This window comes from Epithele typhae (assembly GCF_022376455.1).
Source record: "Epithele typhae strain CBS 203.58 chromosome Unknown BXZ73scaffold_49, whole genome shotgun sequence".
Taxonomy (NCBI): Eukaryota; Fungi; Basidiomycota; class Agaricomycetes; order Polyporales; family Epitheliaceae; genus Epithele; species Epithele typhae.
The window spans coordinates 215,368-231,542 of NW_025954240.1; the positions used below are offsets into that span (position 1 = coordinate 215,368).

A 16,175-nucleotide genomic window follows, 5' to 3' on the forward strand; every position below is an offset into this window, starting at 1 on the left:
GTGGGTGGTTGTGTAGTGGGATAACAGCGATGACGCGTTGCGGGCGCTAGCGGTGATCGGGGCGCCACCGAGCGAGCGTCGCGGCAGCGAGGCCTTGGGGCGGAATTGTGAAGGAAAAAAGGTGGGAGGGGTGGTGACAACGGAGGTCACGCAACACAGCGCGTGTATCGCGCGACCAGCGCCGGGAGCAGGTGGTAAAGGAGGATAAGGCGCGGCTCATTCGGCGGATGGGGGAAGGGAAAGAAGGGCCGCGGGGTTGTGAGAGACAGCGTTACGACACGACGCTGAGTGCGCGGAGCTCTCGACGGAAGCCCTCCATGCGGCAGACCGCATATCCGAGGTAGTTGAACTCGGGCTCGCCGTCCTGGCCTTCGATAAACTCGCGCGCCTGCACAACGCCCCAAACTGTCCACATTGCATGAGACGCCGGGCTCCATACCCGGACCTGGTCTTCCAGCTTCTGCACCGCCTGATGGTCCACCTCCTCCACCGCCGGGGACCGCGCATCCGACTGCGGGGCCGAGTGGGTGAGGTACGCGCGGTAGAAGTTCCGGCGTTCATCGAGAGAGGGATAGCGCGCAGGGTCGAGCAAGTGTGGGTTTGGTCCGTGGTAGTTCGTCGTCCACTCGTGGAAGTGATTGGCAATATCAAACGCCGCTGGGTTCGGAGAGGCGTATTCGAAGTCCACGACGATGATCTGGACAGCGCGAGCCACATGGGTTGTTCGGCAAAAATTGATTTCGCGAGCGTCGAGGGCGCCGCGTCAATGGAAAGGAAGACAATCAGCATGGTTCGTCCCCCACACGACGCAAAAACGCGGGCTTACCTGACGATGGGCCGGCTGGCCTTCCTTGAGCGTCCGCATGCGCAACAGGTTGCCGTACTGGGTGTCATTGTGGGAGAACACTCGCCTGCTGAGGCCGTCTGTCATTTCCTTCTGATCCAGCCAGCGCGTGTACAGCTCCCACTCGCGCTCGAACCTGTCCAGGTCGAGCCCCTCGCGAATCTCGGCTGGGGCAGAGGGTAACGAGAGAACCTCGCGTGCAAACGCCAGCCACGCTGGGACGTTCTTATTCACCCCGAGCTGCACTCCACGGTCTTCGGCGCCATCTGATGATTGCGCGTCGAACTCGACCGCGTCAACGTCCACGCCGTGCAGCTCCGCCATGCGGGCGCTGATGCACGAGCTCACTTCAGGGTCGCGCAGGTCGGCCGCCGTCAGTGCCACGGCATCGAAATATTCCTCCACGCGGCCGTTTTCGAATGTGCCATAAACACGAGGGCCGATGTGGTACTTAGAGGACAACACGTGGAGGATGTGCAGTTCGCGCGAGCGGTTGATGAGCGTACCGGAGGAGGGTCCGTATATGCGGAGCAGCATGGTGCGCAATCTCGGTTGCGAGGGGCAGGAGACAAAGAAAACGGCATTGGTGAGGGAGCCTGAGACCTTCTGGATGCTAACCTGCTCCGGGGTGACGTTCGGCTCGGACCATGAGGACGCGCGGAGGGTGCGGAGGACTTTCAGCAGGTCCTCGCGAAGGAAGGGGTCTTGTATCGCCTGAAAGATGAGATGAAAGCGCACTGGTCAGCATACATGGACGATTGTCGGGGGCATGGGGGCAGACCGGGGCAGATAAGTCCATTCTGTCCGCGCATGATCAGTTCGCCAGCGGGCCCTGACGGGGCCATGACTAGCAGGGCAAACGAGACTCACCGGGCCTCTAGCTTGTATGTGGCGTGGCGCAGACCCTCTACTCTGACAACATCTACCTCGCCGTCTTCGAAGGGGATGGAGAGCGAAGAGGACGAGTAGGCAGGAGAACTGCCGATCGAGGCGTTATCGGGGAAGGTTCGGGAGGAGCTGGTCGAGGACCGGCTTAGAGAGACGCCTTGGGTGGAATACGGCCGAGAGAGCGGGGACTCGGCGAGCTCTGGGCCGAGTGTGGGAGGCATGAGAGATTGAGCGGGGCGGGGAAAGTTGCTTCGCGAAGTGTGTTGAGAAGCTTTGCGAAGAAGGAGGTCCTTGAACGGGCTTTAGAGGGAAACATGCGTAAATAATGGGACGTTGGTGGTATACCAGGAGCTTGGGCCACGGCAGGGGCGGAATACGGGGCGCGAGGATGATGGCAGAGGACGAGAAAGAGGTCACACGAGCGAGGAAGGGTGGGGCGACAAAGGCAGGGCCCCCCACCTATGACTCGTGGGAATGCCATAGGCGCCTATCGCCATCGGCCACCGGTGCGGCCACGAGCCTGTTGGGCGATTACCGCGGCCTCCAAGGGCATTCACCCAGCCCAAGTACGCTCGTGAGCTCTCACCCGCCCGCCAAGTCCTGTGGAAATTGACAGCACTTCGACGCTGGCCCCCAACCGCATGCCAGCATGACTCTCCACGCCACGGTCACCTGGGCCTTTCCCCCTCCAATGCCCTTGGTATCCCCACTGCTCCGTCATCAACCGCTTCGTTCTCCTGGCCTCGAGGCTGGCGTGTCTTCTTTCATCAACCCCTGCTCCGTCTGGAAGTCGCCAGAATTCATTTTGGTCGCTCAGCCCTTGCTCTTCTGCGCCGACCTCCATCTGTCCAGCCTGTAGTCCATCTTGAGGCTTGAGCTCCGCGCTTCCGGCCCCTGTAGGCAATAATCCACCTTACTGTCTCCGAGACCCCTCCTGGCCGAGCCGCATCTGATTCTGCGCAGACAAAGTTTACACTTGTGTAACCTTGGAAGCTCGCTGGGAAGACGTCCGCACAATGGCTGACCCGCTCTCCCCGTGGAGGACACTCCCTCGCTTCCCACGTCAAGTCGTGAACGGCGTTCGCGCTAGCATGCCCAATGTCGTAAACGGAAGCGACCCCTGTACGTTCATACGACTTTTGTCCAAGCTTTGCCCGAGCCCAGAACCCTCTCGGCGACCGCTAGCTCTGCTCGCGAGCACTCGGCCTGTCGTCGGGCCCAACGCATGGCTGCTACGGCCGGTGCCTCACCGTCTGGACCTGGCTGTGGCCCTCTCGGAAGGGGGGGGGCTGGGATGCTCGCACCCACGTCATCTCGCCCACATGGCGCATCGGGGGCGCATGGGATATCGCCTAGGTCACGGCTTACGGCGCTGGGCTTCGACCGACAGCCCCGACGAGCGCCGAGGGGGCGCGTGGAGGGGCGACGGAGGACGTGGGCGCGAGCGCGTTCCCGCGGCGGGTTCGCAAAGGGCCCGAACGAGGGTGGCGCGGGACGGTGGGACGAGCAGCCGACGGCGGTGTGGGCTGCGCGCGCCGAAGGGGCAGAGGAGGAGCGAGGCGGAGAAGGCAGGCGCAGCCCATCCTTGTTCGAACCTTATCGGCCCATGCCAATCTCGATGCACTCTCAATCTCGGCGAATCGAATCGGTTCTTCCACCCCGCTCCTCCTCCCGCCTGCCCGCGACCCAGGCCCGGCGGCCCACGGCCCCTCCTCCGCCCATCATCGCCGTGCAGACCGTGCCTCCCGGTCTACTCCCCACCGCCCCCGCCTGTGCCTGCGAAGCGACGGCGTGGCGCACGCACTCGCTCGCGGCAGCACGCCCCCCTAGTTCGTCCCCGACGCTAGCAGGGTCCAAGGCCGGGTTGGGCTTAACGCGCGCTGCACCTACCAGCATCTTCCGCGGCCCTGCGTGCCGGACGAGGGGACGCGATGTCTTCCGCATCCCAACTGGCCTAATTCACCATCACGCGGCCCTCACGGACACCATCTCCTCCTCTCGACCCCCAAGGACGGCCCGCTCCCGCCCCAGGTGCAAGGCCTCGACCTCACCGGGCGCGCACTCCGGGGCGCATGGCCCCGTCCAGGACGCAGGAAGCTCTTCGCGACACCACACCGCACCACCTTCCCTTCTTCCTATCCGCGACCCGCGGCGGGCTCCTCTTCGTCCCGCCACCGCCGTCCCCGTCATGTGCCGTCCGACTCTCTGCGACCGGCGCCCCGATTGAACCCACGACCCGGATGCGAACACGGTCGAAATGACGAGCCCCCTGACGCACCCCGCGCACCCGCGCAAGAAGGCTGGCGGAGGCTTCTGCTCGGACGCGCTGCGGTCGTACGTGGCGGAAGGCGTGCATGCGGGACCGCCCCCCCCCTCACGCGCAATCACCACCTGGTCGTACGGGCCCCGCGCCCCTGCCGTGTCGACGTCTCCCGCGCGCCCGGTAGACAGGAACGAAAAAGACGAAAGGGCGCATAACTTGCGCATAACGCAGAGGATGATCCGCCGCCGCCCCGCGTACCCGTCGTGGACTCGCGCGCCATCACCGCCTGAATCGCGCGCCCCTTCCACCCCAATCTCACGCGCCCGATCGCAGCGGCAGCGCGGATCGATCACCCAGTACTAGTCCCACAGCTCCCGCCCCCCGCCCCATCAGATCGGCGTCCGCGAGGCACTCCCGCGTCCTCGAAATGAACTCGCACGACGATCCGAGAATTAAAAAAAAGATGATCGCAGGTGCTCGCCCATCCGCATCTGCCATTCGAACGCGTGCCGCTCACTAGAGTCGCTAGTCGCACCACCGCGCATCGTCTCCCAGGAACTGGCCTGACGGTGTTGCCTGGTGTTGCGCACCCACGCCCTGCGCGATCAAGACGTATGTTTCGCGTACGCGCTATACGATCGAGGGGCGCGCGCCCCCACACCGTCGCGTCGCGCGCCGTTCACATGCTAAACCTGGTCGCCGCGTCCCCGTCCACACGACACGTCGTGGTCCCCCGCGCCGCACCGCTGCAAACTGACAGGATCTGCGACCAGCGCGGCGACTCGTCACTCCGTCGCCAACGCAAATCGACGAGGAAATCCCGCGAACCGTACATATACGCGCGTTGCTTCCGTCCGCCGCGGGATGCTATAAGCGCCCGCGCCCCTTCCCCGGCGGCGGTTCTCGGGATTGTCGGTTCGGGGATTTTCGCGTCGGGCGAGTCGACGGTGTGCGATCGGGCCGTGCGCATGCCCGAGCGAAGCAGTCCCTCGTTGCTTCCCGTCGGTCGGTCGGCAGATTGTGCACGAGTGAGTGGGTGAGTGAGTGAGTTTCGCTCGTTCATTTGTGAAAGTCACAAATCGGGTCTGCCGGAGTCTGGCCCGAGTCTGCGAAACCCTCACTTCTAACTCTATCTCGGACCTTGTTCGAGCGCCGCACACACACAAACGGGGGTTGAGCTGGGTATACGGATGGGATACGCTGGGGGGCTTTTGGCTACTAGCTACTTGTTGTTGGCTACTGACTACTCGTACCGGGCTCGAGACACGGCTAGCTACGGATGTGACGACGGATGCGTGCTACGTATACAGGCTACAGGCGCGGACGAGAACTCTAATTTTCGGCGCGCGGGGCGCGGGGTGGGGCTCGCACCCAGCGGGTTCGGAATCAATAAAGATAGGTGGGGAACGCAAGTCCTGGGTCCTGAGGGCATGGTATAGGACGGGCATGGATGTCTTCGCGAGAGGGTCCGGGAGGGGAGAGAGAAGGAGAAGCGACAAGGGTCCGGTCCAGCCAGGGCTGATCTGCGTTCATGTGGGAGCCGTGCGGGGAGATAGAGGACGGGGTGCGAGAGCGAGAGCAAAGCGACAGCGACGGGGGAAGACGAGAGAAGAGATGCGAAAGGGGGGGGTCCGGGCGCCGGCGCACTTTCGCTCGAGCGTCGGTCCAGGTCGGCGCGGGAGAGGGCGTGCGCGTCCGGGGTCGCGCAGAAGACGGCCGCGCTAAGGGGCCGCCCGCCTCGAGGCGCGCTAGCCCCTTCCGGCCGCGCTCTTTTCACACTCGCCCCCCACTGCGCAGGGACGCGACCTGGGAGGGGGGCTTGTGCGCGAGTTCGAAGAGAAGGAGGGAGGGAAGGGGAAGACGGGGAGAGCGAAGCAGCGAGGGCGCGAGACCGTCAGACGGCTGCGCTCTGCGCTCCCGTGTTCCTCGTGAGCGCGCACGCGGGAAGAGCGAGCGCCGCTGCTGCCGGGGCCACCGCGTCCGCCACGCGCACCTGCGTCTGCTTTTCGACGTCCGCGTCGCCGGACTGTGATGCGCACGGCGAGGCTGGCGCAGCCGACGGACGGCAGGGCTCGTCGACGACGACCTTACGTGAGAACAACGAGATCTGGGGCAGGGCCGCGGGGGGTCAGCACGCCGTCGCCGGGAGGGACGCAGTACGTACGAGGAGCGCGCCGCCGAGACATGGGCCGCAGACAATCCAGATCGCCTGTTGTTGCGCACACAGATCAAGTCAGCTTCAGGAAGCGGGGAGGGGGGCAGGAGCGTACCTTGATCGCACCGGCGAGCGCAACGACGACCTGCGGCCACAGAGCCGGGTCCGGGCGAAGGATGTCGATGTTCTCCAGAATGGTCGTCGACTCGACGCCGGCGGGGAGCGTGAGCGCGAGGCGGCCGTTGAACACCGTGCCCGCGATGGCCTGCGAAGAGAAAAGTGGGGTGAGCCCCGTACACGAACAGCGGGAGCGAGGCACCCACCAGGCCGACGGTGGCCCCGGTGAAGCGGACGAGGAAGAACGCGCTCGTCCCCGAGGCGACGTCCTGGCGGCTGATGGCGCGGGTGAAGACCTGGTAGGGTGCGTGGAAGAGCATGCCGATGCCAATGCCGGCAATCAGTGGGAAGGCCGCGTTTACGACCGGCGAGCTCGTCTCAGACATGAGGGTCATCAGCCCTGGCGGATCATGAAGGGCGCGGTGAGAAACGCAGGGGGGCGCGGAGGGGCGGGGACTTGGATGCTCACCGAAGCCCAGAGCGCCGAGCGCGAGCCCTGCCGCGATCACGTACTGCTGGCAGACGGTGTCGCTCCGTCGTCGCTGCCAGAAGCCGATGAGCCATGCCGCTGCGAGGGAAGGCGCGTCATGATTGAGTAAGAACGTGTGAGCTGGATTGAGGCCGACTCACTCGGCATCGACGCAAGAGACGAGCCGAGGGTGTAGGGCAGCATCGCGAGCCCGGCGTCGAAGGGACGCAGCCCGTGCACGGCCTGAGAGTCGGATCAGCTGAAGATGCGCGGTGCGGGACCGAGGGACGCACCTGGAAGTAGACGGCGAGGTAGAAGGTGCCGGCGGTGAAGGCGAGGTTGTGGAGGAAGGTGACGGCGAGCGTGATCACTGTAACGACGTGAGCGAGGGCCGGAGCTTCGAGCGGGGAGCGGGGAGACGGACCGATCGTACGACACTTGAACGCGATCGGGGGGAAGAGCGCATCGCGGCCGGTGCGGACTTCGTGGAGGACTCCCAGGAGAAGGACGACGAGACCGAGGACGACGAGGGAGAGCGTGCCGGCGCTAGCCCCTGCGGAGGAAGGTCCGGTCAGCCCGCGGGGAGGCGATCACAGGCGGGAAGCACTGACAGCCGTTCTGGGTTGCGAAATTGAAGCCGATCACGATGCAGGTGCTGCCGCCCATGAAGAGCACGCTGGAGCGGGCGCGGTGCAGGGTCGGGTCAGCTGTGGGCGGGCGATGGAGCGGAGAGGGACGTACAGGCCGAGGAAGTCGAACGTGCGGAGGAAATGGCTCCAGGAGAGCTCCGCCGACCGCCCGACGTAGACGTTGCGGAGGCAAAGCCAGAGCAGGATCGCCGCGGCGAGGCAGATCGGGAGGTTCATGTAGACTGCGGCGAAGGCAATCAGCGGCGGACATGGGCGCGTGCACGGGCGGACTCACAGGCCCATCGCCAGTTGAGCGTGCCGTGGTCGTCTGCGCGGGGTGCGGGTGAGCTCAGAGCACACGGGCGGGGAGGAGGGCGGGCGCACTGCTGAAGAGACCGCCGAGGAGGGGCCCAGCGACGGCGGAGCACGCCCAAGTCACGCTCAGCGCCTGCGACCACTTGGCCTGCTTCCGGACGTCGACGATCTCTGACGTAATGGTCCAGACCAGGGAGACGATGCCTCCGCCGCCGACACCAGCGAGCGCGCGCGCGAGAATTAACCATTCCATGTTCTGCTCCACGATCGTCCCCGTCAGCGAGCGCAGAGGGCAGCCACGGGCACCGTGCGCACCTGAGCGAGCCCGCACAGCGCAGAGCCGAGCGCGAAGATGAAAATGCTGCCGTACAGCACAGTCTAGACGACCCGGGACTGTGAGACGGTGCGCGCGCGTCAACCAGTTGTCCGTGCTCACCGTGCGCCCAATGAGGTCGGAAAGTTTCCCGTAGAGGGGTTGGAACGCTGTCTGGGTGAGCATGTACGTGACCGAGACCCAGGTGTACTCCGCCTGGGTCGCGTTGAACTCGTTCGTGATCGTCGGCAGTGCCGTCGACACGATCGTCTGTCGGCCCGGTCAGCCGCGCCCCGCTGGCCGTCGCCCGGAGCTCGCACGCACCGTGTCCGTCGTCGCCAGGAAGAGCGTTAGCGCCGCCCTGCAAGCCCCGGTCCCGTCAGCGTCCGCATCGGGCTGCCCGTCGCGCGCGGGCGCGGGATCCGCGGCGCGCGACTGAATGCGCGAAACGCTACGCACCCGACGTGCGTGAGCACCAGCCGCGTCGTCGACAGCTGTGGGGCGGCCTTGCGCGCGTCGTACGCGACGAGCGTCGTGCTCGACCCGCACGGACGTGCGCCCGCGGCGGCGTGCGCCGCGAGCGGGTGGCAGGTCGCGTTGCTCGAGCGCGACAAGACGTAGGAGAGGTTGGCTTTGGACGCGTGCGGGGAAGAGCCGTCCGACACCGACGGTGTCGGAGACTCTCCGGACAGCACGCTGTCCTTGTCGTCCGAGTGCCGGGGCAGGTACGAGCCGGGTGTGTGCGCCATGGTGTGGGTGAGAGAGAGAGAGGCGGGCGCGGTCGGGTGCAGGGGGGTGCGCGGGGATGCGTCGCGGCGGAGGCTGACTGCTGACTGCTGCTCTGGACGACTGTCCTTGCGAGCCCGCGCGCGCGACTCTTATACGCACGGCCGCGCCGCTCGTCGTTGACGTGTGCACTATGTAATGCGCACGGACGGGGCACACACCCACAGACGGACGCCCCTCGCACCGCGCCCCGCGCGACGCGCGAACCGTCCCCGGATGGGGTGTGCGCGAGACGGAAAAATACTTGTGTGAACGGCAGTCGGAGGCGACCAGGACGCGCTAGATCGTTTCCGACGCTCTGTACCCCGGCGATGCGGTAAGGTAGGGCGAGGAAGGCAGATCCTGGTAGGCTTCGACAAGCCGTCCGTCGAACTGGATCTGGGCCCCAGGAACGCACGGCGCGAAGGGGGCAACGATGCCAAAGGCCTGGGGCGCGCGCGGGGGGGTGCAGCTGCGCGCGCTCCAGGATCGACTCTGCCCGGCTTCCAAGCCGTCCGCGACAGCGCGCGCGGGTGGGACGCGCGGCCACAAAGCAATTGGCTGCTGCCCGCGAGCTCGCCCCTCGTCCTGGGTTCCCCGAGCCTCCGTGGGCCCTGCAGCCTTTACGTGATCCTCGCGAGATCTCGCTAGCAGCGTGCGCAGATGCGATCTCGCGCGCCCTCAGGCGCCCTCGCGTTCGCGCTCGCTCGCGGCAAATCAGAACCGACGCCCCGCCGCGGCCCTGGGCCTCCGCCCCGCCGCCTCCGCGCGCGCGGAGGCTCTTCCTCCCAGCTCTCCACGCGTGCGAGAGAGAGAGAGAGAGAGATCGGGCGGGCTCGCGGCTGCCTGTCACGGGCACCCACCCCGGTTCGAGCGGCACGCGCTCCCGTACGTGTGCCTGGCCATGGCCATCGCGGTCGGGCGGGTGCTGCGACGTCCCCGGTGGGCTCGTGAGGCTGGTCGCGCGTAACGAAGGCCAGGGCCGCGTCTTCGCACGTCTGGGTGCAGAGGACGAGAGGCAGGCTGGATTCCAGGGGGGGTTCACTGTCCAGGGCCTGGCGGCGCGCGGGCGGCGGCGGAGGAACCTGGCCTGCATTATCGGCGGACTCGCGCGCGAGGAGCCTATCGGTTCCCCAGGGGGAGGCATATTGGTGATCGCTTGGGCATGGCGAGAGGAAGCAGGGCACGATGCCTGCGCCAGGCCTCCAAACCCGCCTTGGAAATCAGAACACCCCACACCGTCTACCACTCGCACGGAGCGCCTTCCTTCCTCTCCCGCGTAGAACTTTCCTCCTCCAAGTCCAGAGCATACGAGTCAGCCCGCGATCCGCGCACCCCGCCCGCACCCCAGAACGGCCAGAGTTCATACCGCCCGTCGGTTATGAACATAATAATCCGACACCCCCCGCGTGCCCTCGAGCTTGCACATGGCTCTCCGCGCCAATGAGCTGGATGACCTGATCAGTGGTGTATGTGCTCGTAATTAGCTCCGTGGAAACGTAGTCTATGCGATATACAGATATCCTCTCGCGGCTCCCCCCTCTCGGGACCAGAGCCAAAAACAGGGCTCAGGGCTTCTACGCCGTCGCCTTCATTTTCTTCTCCTGGTCCCGCTTCTTATGACGGTCGGTCTCGTCCTCGTCCAGGTCTGATAGCGGGCGTAGAGTGGTGCGTGGTCGGAGCATCCGCCGACATGTATAGTTCGAGCGTCGCATGGAAATCAAGAGCCGATGAGCCTTCTCAGTCCATCCAATGCACGAGATAGCCAGCCGCCGGGGTGTGTAGAGGAAGAAGTATCCGTACCGTTTGCAGGAGTCTCCGAGTCGGTCGAGGCCCGGTGGTCTGGTTTCGCTCCATCGGTAGACGTACTTCGCAGGGGCTCTTGACGTGGTTCTTGACGTGAAGGTTTAGACGGTACCCGACCCTCCACGTCATCGGCGTATTGCTCAAGGATCTCACGCTGCCGCGCCGTGAGTGTTCTGTGCAGAAACATGATCAGCGTAATGTGTCGCGCGCCGGAGGGGTGGTTGACCGACGGACCTTGGGATCTGAACCGCAAACGTCACGAACATATCGCCCTTGCTCTTCCGCACGACCGATGCGATACCGTGACCTTTGAGCACCATCTGTTCGCCAGGTTGCGTTCCCGCGGGGATGCGAACGTCTACCTCCCCGTCGAGTGTCGGCACGCGGACCCGGCCTCCCAGGAACGCGGTGTGCACAGGGATCTTCACGTCATGGTACAGATTGGCTCCTTGGCGTCTGAAGGTCTTCGACGATGCGACGTTGATACGGACGATGAGATCGCCTGAACGGCCAACGCCGCCCAACGGTGCGTCGCCGCCGCCAGGGACTTTGACGGACATACCGTCTTCCACACCTGTTGTGAGGGCCGACATCGCGAGTGAGCAACGAGCAAGAGGAGCAACATGTTGATACACGCACCCGCAGGGACGTCCACTTCCACCGTTTTCTTAACCCGGACCTGACCTACGCTCCCGCAGCTGCTGCAGCTGCTCCCCGGAGGGACCACAGCGCCTGTGCCCTGGCACGACGGACATGCGCTCTGCATCCGGAAGCCGCTGCTGACCACGAACTCGCGCACGCCGGAGCCGTGGCAGTCTCCGCACTTCGAGCGCGACGCGCCCGGCTTGAGCCCAGAGCCTTGGCAGGGCTCGCAGTTGACGATGGGGGTGACGTTGAGCGTGCGCGTCGTGCCCTTGCAAGCCTCCATGAAGCTGACTCCGACAGTGGTCTCGATGTCGCTGCCACGGACGAAGCCCTGACCGCCGCCGCCCTGCGCGTTGGCAAACGCACCAAAGAGCGAGTCGAAGAGGTCGTTGCCGGAGCGTCTGCCCGCCCGCCCGCCGAACGCCCCCGAGAAGTCCTGGAAGCCACCGCCGAAACCAAAGCCGCCGCCGAACGAACGTGCGTTCTCGTAGGCATTCGCGTCGAAGCCGGGCTGCTGGGACGTGGCGCCGTACTTGTCGTACTCGGCTCGTTTCTTGTCGTCTTTAAGGATCTGAGTAGGCAGAGTGGGCTGATGGACACGCGGGACAGGGTTCGGACGGAGGACTCACGTCATAAGCAGACTGGATCTCCACGAACTTATCTTGCGCGTCCTTGCTTGGGTTCGTGTCGGGGTGGTACTTGCGAGCGAGCTGCGAGAGGGTCAGTAGTAGTATGGAATTGTCAAAGAGGTGAACGGACCGCAAAGTAGGTCTTCTTAATTTCTGCCGCGCTCGCGCCCTTGTTCACACCCAGCACCTGGTACGGGTCTTTAGGAGTAGCTGCCCGCACCGAAGATGCGTGGAATGTCCTCTGCACACATAAGAAGAAGTGACTGGGACCACACGAATCAAACATACCGAAGGACCCCCCCTGCTGAACGAACACGTCTTCCGTTTCCCAAGACACGACGGAGGCGACTGGACGCGGGTGGAGAAAGAGCGGGCGCGTGCTACCTGAGATGCACGGGCGCCATTGATGGAGTAAAGAGAGAGAAGGTTGTGAGTAGAGAGTCGTGGAGGCATTAAGGATGGTGGAGGATAGAATAGAGCTGGCCCAGCGCGACGACGCCGGCCTGGCCGCCAGCGGCTCTGACGTGCAGCGGACCGATTTTTGGGATCACGTGAGCGGCACAGGCGCCTCGGAATTTCTGGAGGATTCGTGAAGGGCGCCGAGGGACGCGGATTAGGCAGGCGAGCATGTTCGACCTTGGACAAGGACTGACCAGGATAGACTATGCTCAGCCAGGAAGCGGGTCCCCAGTTCGACTTTGCACACGGCGCCGACGGTCCCCCGCGTTCATGATTGATTGGCAGTGACCACGGGAGGTCCAGAGGCATCTGTGCCCGGGCCTGGGGAAGGTACCATGCTAGGCCGCCACTACGATACGTTTGCCCCCTCGATCCGCGTCGTACCTCGCCCGCACGAGCACATGAGCCCAAACTGGGCGAGCGACATCCATTCGCCTAGCCCGCTCATCGCTCGGCGTTCTGATGGCCCTTCGCTCGCACTTGCTGCCCGTGCGCGAAGGCCTCCATCACCGTTCTGGACACCACGGCGGTCGGAGGTGGGCCTCCGGCGCTGCCAACTGGCTAGTCGCATCGAGATAATGTTTCACACATCCTCACCCCAATCCCTGACACTAGGCTCCAGTCCTGTGGTGCAGCGTCAATGCATATGTCGCAAGCACGGTGCACCCCCGGTCTCCATCGCTCGTCCGCAGCTGCGCCGCCGCTATTAGCGAGTAAAGGGTGCGGTGGTCGAGACCAGCAGCCAACGCTAACCCAAAGCGTAAACACAGACGGCTCCCAGCCGCATATTCCTCGGTCGCCGTGGCCTATTTGTCCGAGAGAAGGTCAGATCATCCTCACGCGATGTCAAAACGTGTGTTTGTTCCAAAACAACCGGGCGCAGGTACGGCGGCGGAACCCCTTCTCCTCGAATCATGGAGATAGGAGCGGAGCGATGAGGTAACGTTCGTGTAACACACTCACGCGGGAGGTCCTTTCGAAGAGGGCCGCGGTAGAAGCGCACTCGTTCTTCCCATGCCGCTGAGAGCGAACCTAGACAGAAGCGATCCAGCAACCGACCACGTTGTCCTCCACCAAGACTCTGGCCCGGCAGACTATCGACAGAAGGGTGGCTCGACTGAGCACGAGGCGCCCCTTCGATCGTTGGTGGGAGAGAATACAACTTTCGTGTCGACATCTGATCCCGAGGCCGTACGTAACCGTCTCCCGGACTCGGAGGCTCTGTGTTTCGAGAACCGGGTCAGCTTGCCGTACCCAGGAAATCACAATCTTCAGCTACGTACCCCTTGGTCAATTGAAGCGTGGTACGCATTGACCTGTGAGATGATGCTGAGGCAGGGGCTCGATAGGAGCACATCGAGATCAACCTCCGCGTAATGACTGTTTTCGCGAAGATATCAGCGCTGAGTTCCTGATTATGACCAAAGCCGAACAGGAAAATTTGTAGCTGGAGAGCATCGTTCGCAGACTTCCCGGCATGCTGTAACGAGAACGTTTTTGCGAACGCACACAGTCCGCACAAGAGCACCTACGTGATACACCGTGTGCACTCAGTAAGCGGGTCTGAGCAACGCGGAAGTCGGATGGCAGCACTCACGGATATGTAGATTGTCGCGTCACTCAATCACATCCCACAGCCGGCTCAGCGTTGTCCCCACCGCCGTGCTCTCTCAGCCTCTCTCGCCACCACGACTTGCCATAAGAGACGAGAATCTCGTCTCCCTTCTTGATGGGCTCGCTTCCGCTCCATACGCTCATCCGTAGTTCGCCGGCTTCGGTCCTGCGCTCCTGGAAAACCGCGTTCGGCTTCTGCGTCACCCCGCGGTAGTCGTTGACGAACCGCGCCTCGTTCCCCGCGAACTGCGCGTCAACGCCCACGCTGACCCGATCTGGCGTTCGGTATAACGAAAGGTCGTAGTCTGACCCTGGGCGGTCGTCGCAGTGCACCTCGCCAATGTAATCGACCACGAGCGTCCGCGGCGGGATCTTCTTCGCCGCAAAAAGGCCACGCTGTCCTCGGGCGGGGTGCGAGGGCGCGGTGATCACTTGAATTACGACCGCCGCCGGCTTCTAGGGAGCAGCGTGCCCGGGCGGGTTCGACGTGGGACGGGGCGCGAGCAGCCCACGGAGCTCGGGCGGGACGGAGCGGTGGTACCGCGGCGCGGCGAGGTACTCGAGGCCTCCTGGCCAGCGCGCGGACGGCGGGGGTCGCTATGGGGCATGCGGAAGGCGGAAGACGAGGAGGCGGGTGCAGAGCGCAGCGTCGCACCCAAGAGCGCTTAGGTCACTTGGCGGACTGGAGTCTGGGCAGACTCGGAAGCGCCGTGCGAAAGAAAGCTTCGCTGCCCATGCGCCGTGCGCAAGGACTGATCTCGCACATCCACCGGCCCCGCGCCGTCCTCATCTCGTCTTCCAGCTTCTGTTGTTTTGTGTACCTCTCTGCGCACCCCCACACATGGGACGGCCTACAACTAAATCCGTCGCGCGGATTTATCCCGACGTCAACAGCCGGCTTGGGCCGTCATGGTACGAGTACGGTCCGTGCCTTTCCCCTTGTCTGTTTGCGGATTCGGTCTCATGTGTGACTCTGCATAAAGATAACCTTCAAGTGCAATGGGGTTCCCAGGACCACTACGAGATTGTGAGGAAGGTGGGCGGGGAAAGTATTCCGAGGTGAGTCACATTCCAAGTCTCAAACGATCAGCGCCGTCAATTTCGAGCGTGCCTAGGTGTTCGAGGGCATCAACATCTTGAGCGAGGAAAAGTGTATCATCAAGGTGCTCAAGCCCGTGAAGAAGAAGAAGATAAAGCGTGAGATCAAGATCCTCCAAAACCTCGCTGGTGGCCCCAATATCGTCGCCCTCCTGGACGTCGTCCGAGACCCTTCGTCCAAAATCCCCTCTCTCATCACAGAATACGTCCATAATGTCGACTTCAAGCTCCTATACCCCCGTTTCACCGATTACGATGTTCGTTTCTACATGTATGAACTGCTCAAGGTGCGCCACAGTCGTGTTTTCCCCCACCTAGCCCCCTTCCTCACTCGGTTTCGGCCAGGCCCTGGACTACTGCCACTCCAAGGGCATAATGCACCGTGATGTGAAGCCGCACAATGTAATGATAGACCATGAAAGGCGGAAGGTGGGTGCTCCCTTCACGCGTGGCTGCCTCGCGATACTCATACTTGGCGAAGTTGCGCCTGATCGACTGGGGTCTGGCCGAGTTTTACCACCCAAAGACGGCGTACAATGTCCGAGTGGCGTCGCGTTACTTCAAGGGTCCAGAATTGTTGGTGGACTTCCAGGAGTACGATTACAGCTTGGACATGTGGAGCTATGGCTGTATGTTCGCGTCTATGGTGCGTTTTCGGGTGGAAGTCGTCATAATACGCAGCATTCAGTCCTGTACTACAGATTTTCAGGAAGGAGCCATTCTTCCACGGCCACGACAACTATGATCAACTCGTCAAGATCACCAAGGTGCTGGGCACCGAGGGATTGTATCAGTACATAGACAAGTACGACATCGCGCTTGACCCGCAATACGACGACCTCCTTGGCAAGTAAGTGCCGTACAACGCATATATTGTGCATGGATGTATGCTGACGCGGATTTCAGCTACCCGAAGAAGGCGTGGGCGCGGTTCACGACGTCAGAGAACCAACGGTATATCTCGAACGAGGCGATTGACCTGCTGGATCGGCTCCTGCGCTACGACCACCAGGAACGTCTGACTGCGCGCGAGGCGCAAGGCCACCCGTACTTCGGTAGGGCGTTCACTGGCACGAGGACGCGTTCATATGACTGACTTCTTGCGCGCCAGATCCGGTGCGGAACGCGACGGTGCAGGAGAACGGAGGAAGTGCGTCGTAGCTCTG

General features: G+C 63.5%; 4 protein-coding genes across 4 annotated transcripts; 1 reads left to right on the forward strand and 3 right to left on the reverse strand.

Annotated features, from left to right (window-relative positions):
- Nucleotides 1-271: 271 nt before the first annotated feature.
- Nucleotides 272-1,953, reverse strand: BXZ73DRAFT_104267 (kinase-like protein; the record flags this gene model as incomplete). Its single annotated transcript, XM_048015825.1, has 4 exons — nt 272-697; nt 827-1,558; nt 1,626-1,644; nt 1,715-1,953. 4 exons carry the CDS (start codon nt 1,951-1,953, stop codon nt 272-274), a joined length of 1,416 nt encoding a protein of 471 aa, XP_047874972.1.
- Nucleotides 1,954-5,889: 3,936 nt separating this feature from the next.
- Nucleotides 5,890-8,742, reverse strand: BXZ73DRAFT_104268 (major facilitator superfamily domain-containing protein; the record flags this gene model as incomplete). The annotated part of the gene is made up of 16 exons (XM_048015826.1): nt 5,890-6,102; nt 6,160-6,204; nt 6,266-6,415; nt 6,474-6,667; nt 6,737-6,835; nt 6,898-6,979; nt 7,030-7,106; nt 7,161-7,289; nt 7,348-7,412; nt 7,478-7,607; nt 7,661-7,693; nt 7,750-7,936; nt 7,996-8,058; nt 8,117-8,263; nt 8,318-8,354; nt 8,453-8,742. 16 exons carry the CDS (start codon nt 8,740-8,742, stop codon nt 5,890-5,892), a joined length of 1,941 nt encoding a protein of 646 aa, XP_047874973.1.
- Nucleotides 8,743-10,478: 1,736 nt separating this feature from the next.
- BXZ73DRAFT_51495 (uncharacterized protein) lies at nt 10,479-12,291 on the reverse strand (the record flags this gene model as incomplete). Its single annotated transcript, XM_048020637.1, has 6 exons — nt 10,479-10,737; nt 10,799-11,138; nt 11,204-11,780; nt 11,839-11,919; nt 11,969-12,079; nt 12,109-12,291. The coding sequence occupies 6 exons, from the start codon at nt 12,289-12,291 to the stop codon at nt 10,479-10,481; spliced, it is 1,551 nt and encodes a 516-aa protein (XP_047874974.1).
- Nucleotides 12,292-14,752: 2,461 nt separating this feature from the next.
- BXZ73DRAFT_91702 (Pkinase-domain-containing protein) lies at nt 14,753-16,170 on the forward strand (the record flags this gene model as incomplete). Its single annotated transcript, XM_048026078.1, has 8 exons — nt 14,753-14,834; nt 14,895-14,947; nt 15,027-15,296; nt 15,355-15,438; nt 15,491-15,655; nt 15,711-15,859; nt 15,916-16,064; nt 16,121-16,170. The coding sequence occupies 8 exons, from the start codon at nt 14,753-14,755 to the stop codon at nt 16,168-16,170; spliced, it is 1,002 nt and encodes a 333-aa protein (XP_047874975.1).
- Nucleotides 16,171-16,175: the final 5 nt, after the last annotated feature.